Source organism: Nipponia nippon, unplaced genomic scaffold (assembly GCF_047370975.1).
Source record: "Nipponia nippon isolate SJK-2023a ecotype South Korea unplaced genomic scaffold, ASM4737097v1 scaffold_1, whole genome shotgun sequence".
Taxonomy (NCBI): Eukaryota; Metazoa; Chordata; class Aves; order Pelecaniformes; family Threskiornithidae; genus Nipponia; species Nipponia nippon.
The window spans coordinates 146,040,484-146,064,865 of record NW_028262290.1 but is presented as its reverse complement, the minus strand read 5'-3'; the positions used below and the strand labels follow the sequence as shown (position 1 = coordinate 146,064,865).

General features: G+C 36.2%; 1 protein-coding gene across 1 annotated transcript in view; it reads right to left on the bottom strand.

Annotated features, from left to right (window-relative positions):
* Positions 1-11,971: 11,971 nt before the first annotated feature.
* MALRD1 (MAM and LDL receptor class A domain containing 1) overlaps positions 11,972-24,382 on the bottom strand; it is a 286,614-nt gene continuing 274,203 nt past the window's right edge. Inside the window, exons 38-41 of the mRNA XM_087760128.1 lie at positions 24,257-24,347; positions 14,572-14,647; positions 12,835-12,891; positions 11,972-12,100 (exon numbers count right to left, since the gene is read on the bottom strand). Of these exons, the coding sequence (XP_087616254.1) occupies positions 11,972-12,100; positions 12,835-12,891; positions 14,572-14,647; positions 24,257-24,347 (353 nt within the window). The remainder of the gene's footprint in view (positions 12,101-12,834; positions 12,892-14,571; positions 14,648-24,256; positions 24,348-24,382) is intronic.

Sequence of the window (24,382 nt, the reverse complement as noted above, 5' to 3'; positions counted from 1 at the left end):
TACTGGCTGAAGTAAGAAGTTTAGATGTGCGAGATGTATGAAGGTGAGGGTAAGTATTACGGAAAAGAAAAAAACTAGTCAGTCTTGAAACATTTAAGAACTGCTGCTTTACCTGCTCAGGCCTTTAGTGCTTAAGGCAGTTAAGAAGTAAATCACAGCAATGAAATTTAAAGATGTATTCCAGTAAAGCTTAAGCAAGGACTTTCAGCAGATACTTAAAAGTTAAATGTGTGCTTAAAAACTTCACTCAGTTTTCCCCTTGAACAGAATTAGTCTGAATTGTGTCATTTACTGTAGTTATGTGTCTTGCTTCATAACTAAAACTTGTGCTTCCCACCATTTTAGGGATATTAAAGAGAAGCTGATAGGCACTCCAACTTTTAGGGGATTTATTTAGACTAGCCAATATTTATCTATTACTACTTGAAAAAGCTAATTTCACATAAGAACAGTTCAGAATTTTGTGTTTCTGAGAATATATGTTAGTATACATAACACCTTTTGATACAAAATTAGTCCCACCTAAGAGTATCCATGATCATCCATACCGTGTAATCATCAAGAAAGATATGATGTATTTTCTAAACAGAGTTTTTGACAACTTGTGGTGATCCTAATTACATGAAAAATTATGGCCATGCTTGTCTTTTAAACCGTTTGTATAACCTTGATTTTGATGGGACTGCTCTGGGATTACTGATATGTTTAAAATGAAGCATGAGCTATATACTTTGTTGGACTGTGATTGAGGGAAGGCTTGATAAGACAATTCATCGGTGTCTTCGTGTTAGTTTCAGAACTAGTATACCTATTCTTTTTTAATCCATCACAAATATGTTGTGCAGAAGTACACTACAAACTGGGCGATTGAATGTGTAATTACGCTTTGCACATAACTTCAGGATCTATTTCTATTGTTTTTTTAAGGGCTGCCATTAGTGTTTAACAGCAAAAATGTACAGTTTTACTTTCCATTGAAAAATGATACAGAAAATGTTACATCATAACAAAAAGATTAACAGAAATTAAATAAATATTAGTCAAACAATATTTCTTTTCATTAGGCTACCCCTTAAAATTACATTTAACACACACCCCTAAATATAATGGAAAATACATATTTTGTAAAATGTTTATGTATAATACATACAATGTATAAACATAATCAAAAACAGAAGATAGTTAGAAGTTAGAAGATATTATGTATGTATGAAAATTAAAATCAGCTCCTTTGCAATTTAGATTCTGAGGACATTGATAAAGGAAAGAATTTCACAGGGAGTTGTTAAACATATATGGATAGAAGACATCCTATAAAGCATCATTGCCTAAATTTTGCTACTTGACAAGGTGTCTTTAGCGGTAGTGGTTTTTTTCTCTCCTTTTTAAATTTAATCACGATTGTTAAGGTTAAAAGGTCCCAATGTGCAATACACAGTCCTTCAGCATAGCTCAGATCAGATATTTTGGGCATTTCCTTTGGGCAGTTTGCCATTGTTCTATTGGATTGGAAGTTACAGCAATTTGACTGGTATGCTTATTAACCTGTTTTTTCTCTTAGCTATTGAAAGCAAGTATTGTTGTGTCTGTGCTGCAGCTAAAGTGGTTTTGCAATTGAAAACTTGCACGTTTGCTTTCTGCTTACACAATGATCTATTTTGATACAGAGTTCTGTTGGCTGCTGCATAAAGTAGCAAGTGCTATCACCAAAAAAAGTACAGCTTTACTAGAATAGCAATACTTCTTTGTTAAATAGAAAAGGCTGTCTGTGTGATTTACAGTGCTGGCAGTGTATTAAATGTATCACGTGGGTGTCAGAGAAGGACAAAATATCTTCTGATATACAGGCTCCTCCTGTAAGTCTATTCTTGGTCCTACATAACATATTTACTATTTTAACATAATGTAAATGTAAAAGTGGTGTGATGTACTTTTGTGGTGCACTGCAGTTCTGTAGTTAATAATTTCATAATATAAAATAGACATACCAATATGCACTCAGTATTCACATACTGTTAAGGTCAGAATGTGCCATGAAACTTGAAGCCAAGTAGAGAAAAAAGGTTAAATGAAAAAGAATTTCTCTTAAGTAAGTGGACTATTTCTTCTCTTTACTCAAATGTTTCTCAAGGAATTTGAATTTACTTGTTAAAACACTCATTAAACAAATTTTTATGTAGTACAGTATTGTAGATCTCTGGAACACTGCTGGGCATACTTTCACATAGATTAGGCCACTTTAAAAGACTAAAACCAAAACCAAACCCAAAATAATCTGTCCCCATTCCTGTCTCTGCAAAACATGTCTCTCCCAACAGCAACCAAGCAACCAACCAGTCTTTTATTTTGCTGGCTACATTTCTCCACAAAGGCACCTGAGGCTCTCCAATGGCAACTCCACTTGAGATATACAGAGAGAGAGATATATATTTATATAAAAAATCTACCCCCAAAAGAGAGTGAATTGGGACATTTCTGATATTCAGAATGAGTAAACTACACACTGCAGAGATCCTTGTCGTTTTCATCCATGTGAACTAAGATGTTTTTATTCAGGAAAGAAGAATCTGCTAAGTATATACCATTTCTGACAGGGTACATCTTTTCTTCCTAAATTAAAATTTATGGAGGATTTGACTGTACCCAGTTAAAAAACAATCAATCAATCAAACAAACAAACCCTACGTCTTTTTTGGTTCTAATGAAGATACTACTTTAATATGCCAGGTTGATAGATTATTAACATGCTTGTAAGAAGCACTCAGAATTGCAAATTCTTCACTCTATTATGTTCTTACCATTGGACAAACAAAAGACCTATAGTCAATAATTATGGTACCTGAACACCAAACATGCATCCAGCTTTGTGGCATGATGATGTAAAAATGTCATCACTGCCAGTGCTTCTTAGCCTGTCACTTTGCCAGCACTTCCAGTACCGCTTGTTTTGCACCATTCTCCAAGTTTGTTCCTTTTTCCCCATGTTTTACCAGATGTTGTACTGCTGGTGGTACCAAGAGTCTTTCAATGGGAATCAAAGTCTTCAAACATCATCAAAATGACATTGAAGCCTAAGATTTTCTTTGACTAGAAGAGATAAAAATTATACCTAATCCTGTTAACTAGGCATGGCTGGTTTATAGGCAATTGTTCCTGGTCTCTGGGGCAGAGCAAATTGCTAAGGTAACCGGTAGAAATCAAAGTGATAGATGAGCTTCAGAACTGTGTCACTTGAAAGGGAAATTTAGTATATTGGTCATATTGCAAATTCAAAGTGGAACAACAAAAACTCCACAACAAACTTGTCTTTCTTATTGTTATACTGTTACTTTACTTTGTGGTGTGTCAGATGGAAGAACATTATTTGTTTGAAATGAACTCTCCCCTTCTGTCACATGCCTTGGGTTCCTTCCTGGGGCTGTACCCTCTCAAACATCAGGCAGTGCACAGCACTCATTGCACTCATGGTGTCACAAGATAGCATAGGATAATGGAGAAGATGTCTGTGATGGTATGTTTTAGGTACAGTTCCTACAACATGGTTTTAAACCATCTGAAAATTATTTGATCTAATGATGCAAGTCTGTTTTATGAGAAATGACAGTGGGACAAGGATAAAGCAAAATATAAGTGATTATTTAAAACATTGAAACCAAGGTGCCTGAAGTTAGGACTTTCAATCCAAATTTTGGCTGTTAAATAAGAGTTTCCTACTGTGTCTGGAATTTCTTGAGGTCCCAGGACTGCAGTTCCCATTGGCTTCAGTAAGATTTATAGGCAATTGAAACTCTTGAAAATCAGGTGACATTATTCATGATAATCAATGTAGTAGTGCCTGAGGACCGAGAAAGCCTTGAGGAATTTGCAATCCAATATATAAGTTAGAGACAGTATAGAGGATAAGTATAACTTAACCAGCATGACTGAAGCAAATGGCATATTTGTTCAAAAATCCATTTCCCTTTCATGTAAGAGAGAGAATAAGTGAAGGGTTGAATGATCAGTGAAAGAGGATAGGAAAGAAGAGGACAAAAAGGCAGATATGAAAGGCTGAAAAAGATGGAAAGATTGAAAGTTGAAATAAACAGCCCATTGGCACAGGAAAAGTCCAGCCAAAAGCATAGACAGTTCTCTGAAGGTGCAGAGGTCCAGAGATGTACGTGCGTTTCTTGCCTTTCCTCATGGCAGCTGGCGTATGTATATGTGTATGGATATATGACTAATTTGTGTCAGGTTAAAGAATATAATGCAAGCTTAACTTAATTTAAAGTAACACATGTGCAACTTGATTAATCAGTACCATGGTAAAAGAAATCAAAGCTATCCATGTGACCCCTTCAGTAACAAATTTTATATTTTTTCCTGTAAGACCCCATGTAAATAATCATATTTGCAACTTATCTTTTCAGTTTGCTATAAAAAGTTGTACATCAGTCTGAGATCTCTGTATGTTATGCACTGGGTACCACTTATATTTTAGTTTCATTTCCAGAGAGCTTTGAAGGAACGTATGAGGTGGTGAGTGAGCTAAATATAAGGAGTGAGCCCACATGTCCCTACTTATAGGCAACATTTTATGCAGCAACTTTCTATTGGAGATTTTTTCAAGAATTCCCACCACTGTTGCAAAACACAATTTTTGGTCTGAATTGTTTTGTGTTTTGTTGTTGTTGTTGTTTTTTCCTTTTTCCTCTTCCAGTTAGATGCTTTAAGAAATTTCTTAGGATAAGTTGCAGTGAACTTAAAGAGCATGTTAGTTTATTCTTTGATTTTTATCTGTAAGCAGGAAATGGGCCACAAACAGGATACAAATGTGAAAATAAAAAACTTGATCCCTAGATACTTTAGTGTGTTGAATATTTACTGATATTAATTCTCTCCCTTGCCTCTCGCCATTCTACCCCATACATATTCCAAGGCAGTTTTGTTGAAGTTGAACTGAATAAGGTTTCCCGTGTATCTGCTTTTCGGTAGAAAAGATAAAGTGAAATACAAAGCCATACAAACAAGAAAATAAAACAAGAGTAAATCCAAATGTATCAATGCTGCCTCTCAAAACTGTCACCTGTGAGAAACAGATCTTCAAGAGAAGGTCCACAAAGCTGGTAAAATAGGCAGATTTTAGAGTGGTTTGAAGCAGCAGTTGAAGTGTTGCTAGAATGCAGCAACAACAGTCCTTTAAAAGTCGCCTTCATTGGTTAACATATGCAAAGGAAGTTATTAAGAGTTATCAGAACTTTTCAATTTGAGCATCCTTTGGCCACTGAATTTTCTCAAGTGTGTCCAGAGAAACCACCTGCAGAATAAGACAGCTAAACAGAAACGGCAGAGCAATCTAATCCTTTTTATCTACCACATATTCTAGATTGGTGTAGGAGTAGATATCTAGGTGTATATTCCTAGGAGTATATTCTTTTATTCTTTTGATTTGGTTTGTGTCAGTAGTAATTTTGCGTATAAACTCAGGGCAGAGCATAACCCTGAGAGTCCTACTTACCTCCTTGAGTTAATTTATTACATGATTTATCATGTCGTTACAATGAATACAGCCCCTTTTTACAAAAAGAAGCAAATCATTATTAATTCCCTAACAACACTTTATGCGAGTCATGTTGAATACTTTAACTACTAAGGTAGCTGTAATACACAATTTCATTGGAGACCAACTGTAATGTAGTGCTTATTAATGTCCACTTCTGACTAACACGTCCACGTGAATACCAAATAAATTACTAATGTTAAGGCTCTTGACATAGCATGTTTCTAAAGTAACTGTATGTTAGTGCTCAGTCAATTGTATTATAAGCCTTAGATATCAAAACTGTAATAATGATGACTCAAGCTTTACAAATTCACATACCATATCTATTGTACAATACTTGTCATAGAATGATACTATTTTATGACCTGCATTAAGTGGTTGAAAAAAAGAAAAATGAGTGACTTGAAGAAGTAGGACTCGACTAAAATGAAGAACAAAATGAAAACAGCTTTCTTTTGAGGAAAAAAAAAAAGATAACTTATAATTACCTTTAAATTATTTAGACTTAGCATCCCAAAATTTCAAAATATGCAGAAAATATTAAAGCACTAGATTACCACTTTTTTTTTTTTTTTTTTTGTTCTCCATAGCTGTATGCTAATCGTGCTGAGTGCAAACTGACTTTTTCCTCCTGTTATGATCAATCAAAGTCTTTGTTCTGGGAATGATCACACAATTACACAGAAGATTAAAGAATTCCCATGAATAATTTGTGCTCATTTCTCCCTGTTAAATCCATTTAACCCAGTTGAGCTTGCCTTGCTGACTTGCCTCGGAGACTCGCATTTTCACTGGAAAAGTGGAATACCCACCCTCCCCTGTAGTTGACAACTTTTTCTGGCTCCATCCTGTTTCCTAAACATTTCCCTGAACTTGACCAGCTCTTCTCCAAAGCATAATAATTTGACATTGTTCATAAATAAAAGGACAAATGAACTCCTTTTATGAAGAAATGGTCAAAAGGAGAGCTATACATTTAAAAATTCATTGAACTATCAGAATGGAAATTTCCTTCTAGTAGTTGGAACCAATGTTGGAAGACATATTTTAGCTTGTGATCCATGGAGGGCCAGAGGACTGCAAGAAACTCATTGTCACATCACAAGCTACTCTAGTTTAGCTACTACACCCCATTCTCACCACCTGAACACTCAGGTCAAGCTTTATGTTCTTGGATCCTCTTCTAGGCTGAACACTATGCTGCCCTTTGGTCATATTAAAATGAGGGCAAAAAATGTGGTTTTATAATAGAATAGTAAATATGCTGTAAATTCCTGGTGTGATTAAGGTTATGTTTTGATTTATTCCCTTCCCCCCACCTTTAAAATTCACCTTGAGTATCCTCATAAAAGTAAAATGCAAACCCACCAAGACTAATATGCTCTACAGTTTACCATATCTTAGTTGTCACACATTAAATATCCCATAGAAAACCACACCTATTTTTTTGAGCGTGGAATATGTCCCTAGGAATGATTATAGCTGCAGATGGTGAATTAAAATCCAAATGTGAATATTAACTTGCTTGGCATTTTGGAAGATCTGTGGCTGGCGCTGCAGGAACATTACCATTATGGCCATCCTTCTGATCAGCTGCATACCTGCTTTCAAATAAAAAGGGTGTACAATATAAGAGCTGCAGACAATGAAGTGGTAACAGTGTAGGAACAGTTTGAAATGATGTTACTACACATGTTCTTAGTACTGACTTTTCTTCCTTTGCTGCATTTTTTACTTCTTCATCCCCACACAGTGAAGAACGATTTCCTATTCACAAGTCTTAGTAACTGACTTGTACCTCAGAAAATAAATGACTGTTTTTAAGTACTTAGCAGAGAAGAATCCTGTTGCATGTCAGGTGCCTGACTTCTCACATGCTGTAATCTACATCGAGCAATACAGCCCTCAATAGATTTTTCCACTTAGGTGTTTGTGAACTTCCATTTTTGTTAAGTTATATATGAATTCTGCCTGCCTACTTCTCTCTGTCTTCCCCCACACAAACTGAAAATGAAAGACAGAAGATGTCAGGTTTTGACAGATGATGACTGCATGTTATATGTACACATTAAGCTCTTTTTGTTGGATTTGTACAAACAGAGAGAGTTCTGGAAAACGCCTGTGTATAAGAGAGCAGCATTTGTATGTACACTTGTAAGGAGGATTATCTAGCGAGAATCTCCATATCACATACATACATTAATGAAATTTGGTGTTAATTAAGACAGTATGAATGAGATTAATATTAAATCTGGACACCTGCATTGCAGACATCATGTCTAGACTGTCTTTACAGTCAACAGAAAGAATTAGGAGCTGCTAGAATTCCATTTACTGCACTCTAGGGTAGGCATCTATCTGAGGAAATGGTTAATTGAACTCTTGCTAGCTTGGTGGCTACTAAGAGTGGGCATTTTTCAGGTGGCTCTGGTGTTCAGATATGGCAGCAAGTCCAATTAAGATGTAGCAGATCAGATCAAAGCTCTATCTAATCCAAGAGCCTATCTCAAGCTGTGTCAGATACAGGAACAGGTCATGAAAAAAGTCAGAAGCTGTGCCTGAGGCTTCAGCCACAGCTGGACAAATAACAAAGAAGGGGGAGCTGAGGATACCCTTGGCTTCTGAATGATCTCAGCAAACATATGCAAGCTGGTGACAGAACTAAATGAGGACAATGTTGTCAAGGAGGAACTGGGTGCCACCAACACCGTAGTATCATAGAATTACAAGAACATTTATGTCAGAAAAGACTTCTGGATGTCATCTAACCCATCCTCCAGCTCAAAGCCAGAATAACTTTAAAATTAGATCATGCGGTTATCAATTTTATCATCTTTGTGCTGATCAGGCTGTTGCTGGTGAAACAGGGCAAGGATGAAAGTCACCATTCGCAAGCACCTGGACTACATCCATGGGTATCTCAATCGTAACAGCCACCAGATGCAGGAATATATGGAGAAATGGGGCAGCAGTACAAAGCACTGGTACGGCTGCAAAAGTGCAACCAATGAGCCCAAAGGGAAACTCTGAGCAAGGCCTGAGCCCCCCAGTTTTGGCAAAGAGGAGGGAGAGCAGCCCTATGTTGTACATAAAGATTTTTAAACAGAAGATAAGATCCTTCTCCCCTTCCCCAGCTCTTCCAAAATCGCAGAGTAGTGGCCAATGGCAGATGTCGAGGCAAGTGTTAGAACAAACTGCAAACACAATGGCCCTTTCTAAGATAAGGATCTGGCTATCTGTGTGTGAAACGTTGTCGATAACATATTGTAACTATGTTTTGTTTTGAAAAACACATTAGCCAAAAGCAAGGGACTTGCTTGCTTGCACTCTTTATGATTGTGAGATTTTGGGAGCTGAACAACTATGAAAGAGGATATTGACCACACTGCAGGTGGTATTAGGTTTTGTTAAAAGTTTTGTCTTGTAATTTATTTCTGCTGTTATCTTGGATCATTAATGTACAAACATGTTTAAACTAGACTAAGTACAGTATTCATCATCTGTATAGAGTATCCATCTTCTAATTTATTCCCAGAAAACAGGCCACTTGGAAACAATTCCTTTTTACTACTTAGAATTTATGACAATAACAGCATGAGCTTACAGAAGGTATTTAGTCAAGGGCTATTATTAATTGGGAGAAGTAAGAAACCTATGTAGAAAGATTTAACAGTATTTTTTTCCTGACATGTTCTTTAGATTTTGAAATTGAAATTGTGGTAAGGATGATTGAAAATATGAATTCTACTGCTCTGATTCAAAGTACTGAAAAGTTTCAAAAAAATTAAATAAAAAATATAATTTTTATTTTAAACCTTTCAATCTGGGGCTATTGTTAGTCAGCTGTCAGGCAAGAGAAAATAACCACACAGTGAATGTAAGTGAATCTTTAGTTCTTGGTGAAATAAGAATAGTAAAAAATAATTGGAGTTCAGGAAGATGAAAAATCTGAATTTTAACACTGTCTTTAAAAATATTCTATCGATTATAAAAATGGAAAATTATTTTGATGAAAGGCCTACCTTGCTTCAAAGATAATCCAGAAGAGTCCCAGTTATCTCAGGAAATAGCTATGGATGAGAAATATGAAATTCTTTTAGTTCTCTTACAATAATTCTTTATAATCATACGCTTCTATTTAGGATGTTAAAATATGAGTACCATTAATAGTAAAATAAATATATTTTGTTTCATAAGGGAGACTGTGATAAAATTCTACCTTTACTAATTTTATCCTTTTTGTTATTGCAATTTTTGACAGATATACATAGTGTGACACAGCTCTTGGAGATTTAAGGACTATAGCATAACCAGCATTTTAGTGTTTAATGAAATTCTGAAAGCAGTGTCAGTCTACTGCAGAATAAATGAGAATTTGACTACATGGGCTTGACCTTGTAGGAATGTTCAATGCCTGTTTATAATGTGGAGATCAATCAGCTCACACAGATTTATCAAAATACCAGAGTTCAGAAGCTGGAGGCGCTTGGCACTTTGAGGGATCAAGCGTATTCTCTGTGTCTCAACTTAACAAGTACAAGTGTAGTAAGCAAATTCTATGTTTCTGTCTTACTAGTCTTGTTTCAGAAAGACAACAGCATGTGTGATCCTCTTGTCACAGTTCCTTATTTAAACACCTCCATGAATAACATTTGGTAGCTTCCAGCTAGACTCGGCATTAAGGCAGGTGTTTGTACAAAATACGTGAAGCTCCGAGCAGCTTCCTTCAACTAGCAGTGGGGCAGGAGACAGCTGTACAAATTCAGGGCACAGAGAAGTTGCAGTGTGAGTTTGTTACCTGTGCTGCCAACCGGCCAAACATGCAGCAGCTGTGTGTAGCTCTGGGCCAGACAGAGATTGATGCTTCTTTTTCGGTTTGTAGTTACGACACATGAGGGAAACCAGCACAAGAGACAAAGTTTTTGGGTGGGCTATGGAGGTTGGGGAAGAACTGGGGATACTACAGGGAATTACAGAAGAGAGGGGAAAGGAAAATAGGAGGTTTTACAATGTAGCAGAGAGGCACTTAATGAGCATATTGCCGGAAAGGTATGGAGAGAATGATGGACAAATATCTATGGGAATCATGCCTTGTTACTTCTGCTACCCATAAAACAACATGCCAGCCAGATAAGAAAACCTAAGTCAAAAGGTAGTTCTGTGGCCCCAGGTAGAGAGCTATGGACTACTGTTATGCTATTAAGAAAAAGTGAAAGAAAAATAAAATAAAAGAAAAGAAAACAAAACCCAAAACAAGCAGTCCCATGCATGATGGAATGAAGCCAGGCTTCAATGTGCTTTTTCTGTCTGGAGCCTCAAAAGTCTAATAAATGTCAAGCATTTCAGCTTTCTCTGAATGAAGATATTAACCGAGATACTGTCTACTATCCAGATGTCTGTTTTTATGAAATTTGAAGCAGTTTAGTATCTTTGAAACTTGCCAATGGGTTTAAAATTAAGTAGGCTGTAGAAATACAGTAAGGGAAGAAAACACAAGCACAGCAGGAACACTTAAGCCTTCAAGCTAAAAATGACCACCATATAATTCAAGTGGGCATTAGGGAAGATGACATATTGTCAGGTTATTTAAAGCGTAAACACTATTACAAGCTATGCCTGGTATTACAGAGGATGACACTCAAAATCAGGAGGCAATACAGAATTTCCCCCCAATATCTTTCTCATGTAGGCATGGGATGACATGTTTCAGCTGTGTGGGAGGCCAAACTATTCAGCAGAAATATGCTTTCCTGAACATGCTAGTTTCCACCCTCTGTCAACCACTAAGCTAAATATATCAGTAGTGCTGTGGTAAGTACCGTGGAGCTGACCAGAAGGGAATTTGGTCAGATATGGCTATCAAGGTTAATATAAACATATTTTTAAAAAATAAGTGTACATACCAGTATGCCACATTGATGAATCACACGCTGAGCTGATAGGCAAATCCATGATTCATGACCATCTTTGATTTAGCTCGATATGTTTCTAATTATACAAAGACTTTTCTTTTGCTTCTGCCCCTTGAGACACTAAAATAGCCATTTAAAATCCCTTTCTAATGCAAAATTACAGAAATTAAGTCATCATTTCTCAAATAATAGACATAAAATTATGATTCCCAAACCTCAAGAATCTGGATTTGATTAAACATTTTATTAACATACTGGAATTTGAACTGTACAAATGTAAAATAAATTCATAGTTATAGTTACCAATCTCTTTCTGCACCAACAGAAATGACAAAAGACTATATATATATATATATGTTTTACTTCTGTATGGATTCCATTTTTAATATAAAGTTACTTTCTGAACATAATTATTTTAATAAAAGAGTTATTCTGTGAAGTGTTATTCATTCATATTGCAAACCATACAGTATCATGACATACTTTCAGATTTTAGAAGAAATTTTCAGGCGAAGAGTTACAAGCAATATTGATCCTGTTTTATGTCTATTTTCAAGGAACTGCATAATTTCTCCATGTCTTCTGATGCTTCACCATAGAGAGGATTTGGAAAAGAAGTAGCATTCACATCTTCATTAAATGGATACTAAAAGAAAAAACATAGAATGAAATTTAAAAACCAAGTCATTCAATTCATTAGTTAGAATGGATATATGAATGGCTGTAGATTCATTACAGAAGTAATATATGATGTTACGTTCAAAGAAAATTATAAAATCTCTAAACTTTTTAGACCAGATTTTCAGCTGATAAAAATTAGCATAGCTCCACCAAAACCATTATCCACCTCATACACTTGATCAAGTCATTTAACCTTCTTCTACATTCATTCCCACCTTTGTTTTACTTGTCTCCAGAGCTCTTGCTCTAACACACACATAGTATTGTCTTGGGAGAATCTGTGTACAATACTGTAATTGCAATGGGTCACTAATTTTGGTGCATGGTATTGTAATTTAAATGACCAGTTCTAATTCTCTTGAATGAGGAATGTACAAGAAGATATAATATGGACTCTTCAGGTAAGGACTTCTGTAGTTCTAAACATTTTCTTCAGCATCTGCCTTACTGGAAAGTGCTGAACTACTGTATGGTATAACAGGTAGCTACGGTAAGCAACATTAATGAAATTGCTTTTATGAGGTCCTTGTCACCTAATCCAACCCTGGTCAACTTTCTCAGATTTCCAGAGGTGCTAACATTACGAGTAGCAGCACACCATTGATTTTAAGTGACTTTTTTTCCTTTCCTCTGTGAATGAATTTTATTTAATAGCTCAACACATATCCTACTTTAGAAAATAAATGTGTTATTACATACCTCATGCCATGGAGAAACACTGATTTGAACAGCGGGTGAGGTGGCATACCCAGGAGACTATCAAAAGAAAAAAACTGCTTTAGAATGTTTGTACTGAGCTGCAAATAATATTCCAAAAATATCCTTCCATGTGGCTGTCTGAGTAACACACTCTATGGATCCAAAACTACAAGGCAATATTATAGGCAAGTGTGTGGCAACGCTAGGCTGGTGTGGTTTCAGTGTTTAGAAAGGTCCGGGGAGATTTGTTCTTTCTTTATGAAACTTACAGATGCCGCAAATGCATAACTTGTGGGTATTCAGCTGGAGATAAGAGCTGTTGCTCGTGTTTTACCATATCTTTTGGTTGGTGAAACACCATTCAGATTTAGGGCTCATCAGACTTAGAGAAAACTCATAAATCTTGTTTTCCCTTTTAAAGGAAGAATTAGTGAAAACACGTATTTTCCCAATCTTAAAGAAAATAGAGGAAAATTTGGTACAGCACTGCACTTCAATCACAGTGCCTGGGGCCGTCTTCTATGAAAATGTCTCTCCTGACACTGTGCTTCTGTTTTTCAACTTGCTATTAAATGAAGCCTGTCAGGAATCTATTTTAACTAAAATAAAAATGTCCTGATAAATTGGACATGATTGTGATGGGAATGTTTCCAACTTGGAGCTCTCACAAACCCCAACCTGTAAGTGAATTAATTTGATCTAATGCCTCTACAATCAGGTGTAAGGAACCTTTCATAGAAAGTAAATGGCATGTCATAGTTAATCTTATTCAAAGCTGCAGTGGAATCTTATATTACTGATTGTGGAAAGGACAAAGAAGTTTTATTTTCTATTTCAAACCAAGTTTAGTTCTTTCAGTGCTAATAAGGGTAGTATCAAAACGAGGGCAGGAAGGATGTTTTAACATTTTTTTTTTGCTCCTTTTACCTCCAAGGTGCTTTATCTGTATTATTTTCAATGATAAATCAAATAGCAGAGATGATAGCTGCATTTGAAGTCAATCATACTTCTCTTGTTAAATGTAAAACAAAATTTAGCTACCACTGTAATTTGATAATTAAATCTTGCCTTGAAATCTTTTGTTGCAATATGTTCACTTTAAATATATATTTTATCCACAAACTTCTTTGTTACTCTAGCAGTCTCTTAACTATGATCAACAAATGGTATTAGGGAAATATATGATCAAGGGTTTGTTTAGTGTCAAGGTAAATTTTACAGTGATGGGAATAGTAATGCACATTTAAGGTATTGGGAAGTGTTATAAACCATTTTATTAAAGTTAAGCAAGTGTGCAAAGGCAACTTGGGTGCTGAATTATGCATTTTGTGTTTTTGTTGTTGGTGGTGTGTTTTTGTTGTTGGTGGAGTTTTTTTGTTGTTGGGTGTTTGCTTTGTATTTTTTTTCCAGAAGCAAAAGGAGACAAGTCCCAGTGAGAGTTTTCTTCTATATTTCTGACTAAATATTTCATCCAAAACTCTTTTTTCTCAGATTCAGCATCCCACAGTCAGTAGTAGTTATAAACATCAAGATGTTCTCAAAACTGAGTTGATTTCAAATTTGCCTATTTTTTGAAAATGCACTGGAACTGATCTGAGTGATGCAGCAATTAATTCTTACTTCTTTTATTAAATAGCATTCAGTGAGAGATTATACTGTTTGTTTTCATGGAAAACTTATTTGAGGACTACATCCTCACATTTTTCTGAATGTATAAAAGCAGCTATTGCTACTTACCTTTACTTTCCCAGATGAACTAAGGTCTTCGTACAACGGGTTGGCAAATGAGGCATTAGCGGTTTCCTCCAGTTTCCTTGAGAAGTCAAACAAACAGCAATAAAATCACCCACAATATCACACAGGTTGTCAAAGAACCAAACAGTTTCAGGTTGAAAAGACTTGAGTAATAAAGATGACTAAATATATTTCCAACTGAGCTCTACTGCATGAATGAAATTAAACCAATGCTCTGTGTAAGTCATGTGTAGGGTAAAATAATCATTTTTCATTTGTTGCTGCTAAAATATATACGCTTTTGGATATGCGCAGAGGTATTCAGTATTCATAAAATGCAGGTACAGTGCTATACATTAAATAAAACATGATATTAGCTAAAAAGTTTCATTGCTATAATCTGTTTGCATGTGATGAGATCATGTTCTTTCTGTGTTTTGTTACTATCACATTAGCAATTCAGTAATTAACATGGCCTTAGGCTTGGAGTTCAAGAACACACTAGTTATTTAATTGTTATAAGAACTCTTTTTTTCCAATGAATTAAGAAAGAACTTGCATTTTAGGTCAAAATAATCAGAATTAATTTTAAAGCTACAGAAGCTCCCCATAACTTTTTCTATGAAGTCAGAAATATTTAAAGAATCACTGAAGTTATTGGAATGCAAAGGTTTCATGAATGAAGACAATGCCTTAAGCAACTTATAACAGATGAGTAGGACAAATTGTACTAATTATGGGTCTCATGTCCATTACCTCAGCTAGAAGTTTAAAGATATGCTTTCCTGACAGGGGCCTTCACATATTCCTTTTTTGGAAGCACTTATGACCTGTGCAGTTAATCCCCTTAATTCTGCAAAAGCAAAAGATATTTGGGGGTGGAACTTTCTGCCTACATCTAAATTTTTTTTCCATATAGATGACTGGTTACTAATATTCCACAATGCTTGAAATCATCAAAACTGTTCCAGTGCCATATAAAAAGCAACAGCTGCATTAGTTAAAATTGCTGAAGAATGAAGCAGAAACACACTTTCTTTTTTTTAATCTTTGCTTTTGAAGAGATGCATTTAGTTGTTTTGGGTTTTTTTTCACTAATGCTTTTGTGAATAAGATCATATACATGCCTTTGTGTATACAGAAAGCTGTATTTGTACAGTATTCTAAAATAAATAGTTCCCTAAAGCTAATATTCAATCTCAATGACTGAGAGATGGCTTTTCTTGTATTAAAGTGTTTCTATTCCAAAGCTGCTCCTACAGATGGTTTAAGCAATGTCTCCCTAGGAACTGATAGACAGGCTCTGTGTTACTGTGGCAGGCAGGACTGAGGGGACAAAAGCAGTCACAGAGACACAGCCGATGGAGATGTTGGGAAGGGAAGTTGTTGTTCCTCAGTGAGAGCCACAGGCGAGACACACCGCATGATTTCTTTTGCAAAGAACTAAAACCAGAATGGATGCTTAGGAGGAAGGCACAAGCAGGCTACAGAAATATATCACCTTATGGGTTAAATCAAGTGCAAGAACCCAAGTTTGGGTTTTAGACTAAAACAGCTGTGTCTCCTTAAAATCTTTCACAAGATAACTGCCGGAAAGTAATTCCTTCTAATGCCAGTCTCATAATTCAGTTTGATTACCTGACACAGCAATGTGGAGAGCTGAATATTTGAACCTGTTGATTTGTTCATTTGATCTTAATCTTAACTGTAATAAATCATGATATTCTGATGCTTTTAGTTAGTTTAGTGAAGCTATAATATATTAGGTTATTTATATGCTTCCTAAGTGTATATTGGCATACTAATCCTCCTGAATAAACTCCACAAAATGTATACAGAATTGATTTTTTACTCTAAAATCATACCATGGCTCACAAAACCTGAGGCTGGAAGCAAACTCAGATAAGAATTTTTCAAGGAACTTGTCTCTGCTTCTAAACGAGTGCTCAAAGGGCCAGATTTGCATGCCTTTATTTTAATGTCTCATTTAGACATCACAAACCAACTGTATGGCCTAACAGCATGATATGGAATTAAGCACGTCGATTCTGCTTACAGTCAGTGGAGACACTTCCAAAGGGCAACGCAAGTCACACAATTCACAGTGGAAACCACCTTTAATGTGCAAATAGGAATTTATAAGTATAGGGATGGGTTTGATTCTCTTTTATCCCCCACTCCCCAATTGAACTTAAGCAATTTGTGCAATACATATATATTGCTCATTTGGGCAAGAACATACTGAGTACTTAGGTCTGTTCTGAGGGCAGGAAGGATGCTGAACACGGATCTCCAGCTTCCTCTGCAAGGAGCATAACTAACCAGCAGGATACTGCGCCAAACTGTGGGCACCAATAAGAGCACTGGCTGAGTTCTTCAACAGCATGTCTGTGGTCGCTGTGTTTAGTGCTAAAATTGGTCCTGACTCTGTGTGTGAGGTTTTCTCAAGCATGAAAATTGAGACTTGCTTAGGTTGTCCAGCAGATTTCAGGTGTCCCTCCACTTTAGGTCTGAATCATGAAAGAGCATATGTAGTTGGGCACCTAATCTTATGGTCTATGAGAATTTTATGGCCCAAAATATGGGCACTGGTTGAATTTATGAACTCCAGATTTAGGTGAAGTGGAGAATAAGCTTTCTTAAGTTCTCTTCTGTTCTTAGGAACATTTTTGCCAAAGCAGGGCTTCGGAAGTCACCTTGAATATATTACCTTACATGTAACATATATGTTACACATATTATACACATAGATGCATATATATGAATGTATTTATACAAGAATATGTATGATTACACCCTGTTTGTGAATGTAGCAAACAATTCTTTCTAAGGGACACCAGTAATTATCCTTAAAAATTTCTGAAATATTTTTGAATGACTTAAAAGACCTCAAAGAATATACAAGTGAAAATCTAATCACGTTTACACAAAAGTGCTATAATCCATCATTTGGATGAGGTGGTAACTGCCTGAAAAAGTCTGTGCTTGGGAACTTAGGTGACATATTCACATTTCTTTACATGTTGTGCATACATCCCTAGAATTAAACACAACACATTAGAATTTTAGTTAACTGGAAATATGAAGCTTTCCTTATTAGAGTAAAGCAATGGTATGCCCATTCCAGTACTCTGTCATGAATATATAGATACTGCTGAGGAAAGCATAAAAGTGCAATATTAGTCAGTGGGGTGAGTGTTGCCATCTGACCATCAGTTTACACCCTAGTTTTAAACCACTTGATTGGGCAGTTTAACTAAATGTATTGCAGTGTCTTGAGCTAAGCTCATTCTTGCAGTGCTTGCTGTTACTTGACATAAGTGAAACATTGCCCTGATAGAAAAGGATAGCTTATTGCTACAGTATAGAGCAATATGCCCATCACAAGGTCTCACGTTGGGAAGAAAGTTATGTATGTGTTACCACTGTACAGTAAGGGCAAGGGTAATGCATAGGTCACAAAAATTATGATCCAGAATAATTAATCAATGTGAACGTTTATAAATCTCATTTATGGATAAAACCTGTAAATACAAAGTTCAGAAGACTGTACTAAGCAGGAAATAATTAGGGTTAAAAATGCCAAGCATAGGATAGTTTAGAAAAAAAAAAAAAAAGACTCAAACATGTGGGTAAGGCAGCTCAGAGAGAACTGGGTTTTCTAACATAACCAGAAATACCACAGTAGGAAAGGAGAGGATTAATCGTCTTGGGATGAGGTCACATGGGTCACAGCTTTGCTATGCTCATCTGCATTCTTTAGTAGCAAAACCTACCGCCTTAGGTTTCTCCACTACAACTTCACAGAAATGGGAGAAAGTTGTATACTCCACAAAATACCTGCCTAGGAATATAATGGGACTGCTGAGTAACATCATGCTTTTTAACGGAAAATTAAAATATTGAGATTTCATTTGTTTGGATGCAATAGCACAGGATTTTGTATTTTTCAATGTACCTTTCAATGAAAAATCAAATATTTCTTTTAGACAGTACACAAATTTGTAGGAAATATGGTACTAGAAGAATGTTTATCACCACATCAATAAGAACAATGACAAAATCCTAGTGGGCCAAAGATTCAGTTACAATTAAGCTACTAATTAAAGTAATCCCTTAAAAGAATTATTTATAGATGTTCTAAAGCTTCTGTTCTAAACAGAAACTATAACTCAAGACCTCAATTTCCAAAACATTTATAAAACGTTTTAAACTAAATTTAGGTTTGCAGAAGCAGGCTATATTTTGCACATCCCACAGAAGAAATGGGAGGCGTGATGCAAGGAGGGCAGGCTTTCCAAAAGCTGCATTTAGAATTATCTACAAGTCACTTGGATGTGTGATTATGTTATGCTGTTAATATGCTGTCTGGGCTTCCTAGGTCTGAACTTTGTACCTTTTGAGTCACTTAAGGAAACGTAATTATTTATTTTTTAAAAAAATCGGTCCTTTGCATCTTTCATCTTGGTGATCTTGAAGGTTATAGACCGAGAGATTTGCTCTGTTCTTTCAGCATGTCTCCTCTTGTTTCTTCGCAACCTTTCCTATGTGTGGTGGTTGTGAGATGTACATTTCAGAAAAACTGAAGACTTCTGACTATAGCACTGGGTTTCATCCTTCAGAAAAAAATATTCTACAGAAGAAGCAATCGATTTGGATAGCAACATTAGACTAATAAAATAACTCCCAAACAACAGTCACAGCTGTTGCCTCCTAGTTTTGTTTTTCTTTTTCTCATGAAACTGCACCTCTTTCTTTCATTCTGCAAGAACAGTATCTATCTCCATTCCAGTTCACAAACTGAAAATGGTACAATAACTGTCATTCTAGTGTCATTCTCTTTATCACTTTGGGATATAGGAACAGAGGCATAGACAGCAACGACCTCTGGCAGTCCTTCAGATCCACTTGGAGAGCCTCCCCTGGAATATGCTATCCATTCCTCCACACCAGACCTCCAGAAGGGTATGGTCTAATTGGAGAAAGTCCTGGTGACAGCAACTGGGAATCATCATCATTGTAAGAAAACCTTAACCATGAAGAAAGGCTGAAAGCACTGAGCTTGTTTAGCCTAAAGAAAGCAGCCTGTAAGGAGGCATGACAACTGCCTTCAAGTACATAAAAAGCTTTCTACAAGGAGGAAGGGAATGATCTGTTCTTGTCCATGATGAATAGGAATGAACTTAAATTGTAAACAGACATATCAGCAGTTACAAAAAAAAAACTTTCTAACAGTAAACTTTCTTTCTGCCTAGGGTACCAAGATTGCCTGAGGATGCTATCAAATTCATGTTGCTTTAAGTCTTTAAGGTATTTAACTGCAAACTCAGAAGTGATATAATTGAGTCTGTCCTGTGGCAGGATGGAAAATGGCCTCTGTGTCCTGTTTTCCCATAATTTTCTATCATTTTAAAATATTTTCTCAGAGCACCTCAGTTTTTCACTCTGTTGCCTGTGTGGCAAGATACATTATTGATATGCTTTGGGAAGTTTAATGTTCTGTGTTCATTATGACTGACAGGACTGATAATCGCTGCAGTACATTAGCATTGCAGCTGATGGCACAGATCAAGAATAGGAAAGAAACAAGCTGAAAGGATCCAGGGACATTGACGGCTTTGGAGGCAAAAGCAAAGAAACATAGCTTAGCTGGGCATGAAGTGTTTGATTCTCACTTTTTAAAGTAAAATGAAGCACGAGAAGGCAGCTGCAATAAAATGGAAGCTAAAATGAAGCTTTGCTTCTATTTGGTCAACAAGGACAGATGCCACTGAACGAGTGGAGTAACTGGCAGCCTTCCCTTCTGGACTAGAAAACGTCATCTCTGGAGCATGAACAAGAATGTAAGAAACTTATAAGCTTCCTCTGATTTGGGGTTTCTGTACAAAAGTTTCACATATCCCCAGCTGGGAGCTGGGAAGTAGCTTGCATATCTGGATGCCATCGTGGTAATGAAGTACACTGCTGCCAAGCCATGTAGCGGGCTGCTTTTGTCCATTAGGAAATAAATGTATATGATGACTTCCAGTAACTCCTACTCAGGCACCAAAGAGTTTAAAGCCTGCAGATCATTGATTAAATTCTTGCTAAGGAAAGACAAGAAGGAGAGAGCAAAGAGGAAGCAGGGCATTCTTTCTGGGTTGAAAGGAGGGGTTAAGGCACTATCAATCTTTCCAGTGAAGAAAAAGAGGGACAAATGTAACTCTCAAATTCTCACCCCTGTTAGTGACAACTTCTTAGCCAGCAATTGTCTAAGGGGTCACCAGCCTACCCCTACTGCCTGCTACCTGGTTTTCTAGTGAAAAAAAATAGTTCTATTGGACTCTGAAACTTCTCCTTCAGCTCTTGTGCGCATTCCTATGCTGTTTCCATTGAGGCATAGATGGACCTGCGCTCCATTTTAAAATGTCCTGGGAGCTAGCACCTACAACAGTTAATATGCCTCTGGAGGACCATCTGTCAATGCCTGCATGTGTGGTTCTATACCAGTAAGGAAAAAGGAGACATTAATAGAAATTATTAAAACATAGCTAGCAAAAGAATTTATCAAAAAGCAGTAAATATGGGCTCAAGTATGTGAAAACTTCCCTGTGAAATAATGGCCAAGCAGGCACTCCTAGAGTGCTTCTATTGCCTAATGACTTTAAGAAAACAACAAGACCCAGGAAGGGTAAAAGCAGATACAAGCCTTTGAAGTGAAAATGAATTGTAAGAAAGTATCATTCATGTGCACAGTTAAATTCCTCCAGTTCATTAAATCCTGTTAAAAAAAAATCAGGAGTAAAATCTCATGCCTCTGTGTGGTGTTGTCACATTGCACATTTTACAGGCTTATGCAAACATAAGTCACTTCTTATTCTAAAGCTTTATCTTAAAGATCCATGTTTCAGTATGATAACATTGGCTGCATTTTGACTAGTCACTTCTGATTACTGATTAAGCAGTTAAGGAATAACTTGCCTTAATTTACTACTATGTTTCCAGCTGTGATTTTTGTATACCAAATCATGCTAGGCACTAGGTAGTTGAAGAGGGAGAGACAAAATACCTAGATGAGCTTATCTTCTCAAATTCAAAGTTTCAGATTTCATTGTTTTCACAATTTCAATCAAATTGCCATTTATTAGCTTGATTATGTCTTGATAAGCTGCCTATAAAATGCATTTCAACTTACATGTTAAGTCATCTGTGATTAAAAACAATTAAAATAAAAATTTTTATTCTGTACCATGGGCAAAATGATTTGACAGTCTTAGCCAGTTTCTAATAGGCAAAATGTGGAACCACAAAAATTTCCATCATCATAACTTACCTTTTTGGCAGCTCCAGTGAAAACAATCAAGACCAGAATGAGCTTTGTTGTATAAGCTATCTAATCCTCTATTTCACAGCTCTGCTTCTCTTCATGTCAGGGCTGTAATATTTTCTTAGTGCCATAGTAAGAAGATCCTCATTCATCTGTGTTTTATTACATACCTAATAGGACACTTAAGTGTTTTGCATCACGTTGCAACAGGGTACCTTTTCATGTACAAAAAAGACTCTCTATTTTTCTAGCATGTATAATTGGAAGAAAGGAAAAAAAATTCCTTGAATACAGATTGTGGGTAGAAGAGAAGTGGGTGGCAGTGCAGTAACCCTTAGGTAGACATTTATGAAAGAAAAAGGTAAAAGGGAGTGTTTAGAGCACAGGAGAAGTAGCATAAAAAAAAATAATCATTTGTTGATTAAACCACCATCAAATATGTTTTGAGAAAAAACATCAGACTGTTTTTTGCAAAAATATTAGTTGAAATTACAAAATCAAAAAATCAAGCAGCTCCTACAATACAACTTATCTTGCACTTCTGAGGTGCCTTTCCATATGTGTACCTTAGCAGGTTGTATAAATGTGAATGAATTAAGTCTTAAAGCCCCTGTGAAGTAAGATAAGGAAATGCTATTATTCCAACTTTACAGAAGAGGAAGCAGACATAAAGAAAGTAGGTGAAGCTATTCACTCAATTAACAGTAGCACAACCACTAAATGTTCCTGCTTCAACGTTTTGCTTCTGTGTCCATAGACAACTCTACCTGTCAGGGGTAGCATGCAGTGTTGGGAGACATGACAGTAGCAATAACATCAGGACAGGAGTCTGCACGGTTTAGTAGATAGTTTGGGAGATAACAACATCCCCAAAGAGAAAAAGGTCTATAGCAGAGCACAAGTTTAAAGGAAAAGAGACAGCTTTGAAGATGAATTCTGGAGAAGAAAATGAGGGATGAGGGAAATCTAATAACATTAAAATGGACAATGCAATGCACAACAGGAATTGCTGAAAGGGAGGAAGGGACAGTGGTAGGTACTTCCTGACAGAGAAGGATCTAGCAGAATAAGTCAAGAGATGGGCAGAGAAGAAATACAAGTGTTAGAGGAAAATAAGAAACAGCAAACATTTTTAAAAAATCTTAAATTTGGGAGGAGAGATAAAGCAGACATTATCAGAGGGATGACAGGAAGGGCTAGGAAATATATCTGTGAAATAATGAACTGTCAGTCTAAGGCATATCTTAAAAAACCCCTGACATAAAATAATTGGATGAAGAGATATCTCTAGTACTACTAGTACTGTTATTCAAAGCACTTGAAATAAATTTTGAAATAAACCACCACCAATTTTGCTGATTTTTTTTTCCTTTACTGAGGATGCACTTTATGCTGTAGGATGTCAGAAGATAATTTAGCTGCTATTTGCACAGTACTAATAGCAAGCATAGTACTGGAGGGAAGAAATATAGATTTTGAAAAAAAAAAACCAAAAATCACCATCTAAAGCACTCATTCACCATGAGTGAGACAGGTCGTTGCACCACAAGCCAAGAGGTCTGTGCTGGGGTGACCGTGGTGCAAGATGGCAGTATTGGGTAATGGGTGTGAGACGAAGTGGTAGGGGAAATGAGTTGAAGGAACAGATAAAGTGACATTGGTGAGACACAGCTAAAGAACCACTGATTAACATGACTAATAAAACATTAAAAAAGAAAGTCAGATTGTGAGTGTGTCTGTAGTAATTCAAGGAGAGGGGGCAAACACTATAATTTGTAAAAAAAGTTTGCATAATTCTGCAGTCTCACAGCTCACATTTTTTCCAATCTATTAAAGCTTTTTATGAAAAACCCTAATATTTTAAAGTAGAAAAAAACCCAGTTTTATTCCATCCAGTTAGCACAGGGAAAGTTCTGAGATGTGTGTAAATATTGAAATATTTAGGGCAAAGAGTTCCTCCAGGTGCATGTGGTACTCAGTAGCTTCAGGAAGAGCTGTGAATCTGCCTGTAAGAAACTAATTTGGCCTCAGAGATTTTGAGAAACCATAAAAACCTTCTATTTTTCACATTTAACTATCATGTATAAAAATCAGGGCTACTGCTGTTTATGTGGATAAATGGTGAATTTTATAATTTAGGAATAATCATACAACATTACAATCAAAACACTCTAAGCAGTCAAGCTGTAACTCATTGTTTCCAGACTGGGGTCCACTAAAGTCAGCTTCTGTTGCAAAGCTAAGTTTTATGCTTAGTGCTGCATAAGAAGGCAAACAGACTGTGGGGAGATTTAAAAGTTGAAACCAAAGAGACGGGCAGGTAGCCATTTTTTTTTGTGCCACATTTGTGTCTGCTTTACACAAAATAGAAGTTTCACTTACGTTTCTGGCACTTTCTTCTTCAAAAGGAAATACAAGGCAGCAGCTGTAATTTTAATCAGCAAGAATCCGATACCCAACCCAATCCAAATACCTGCAAAATCAGAGCAATCAAAGATAGAAATAAGT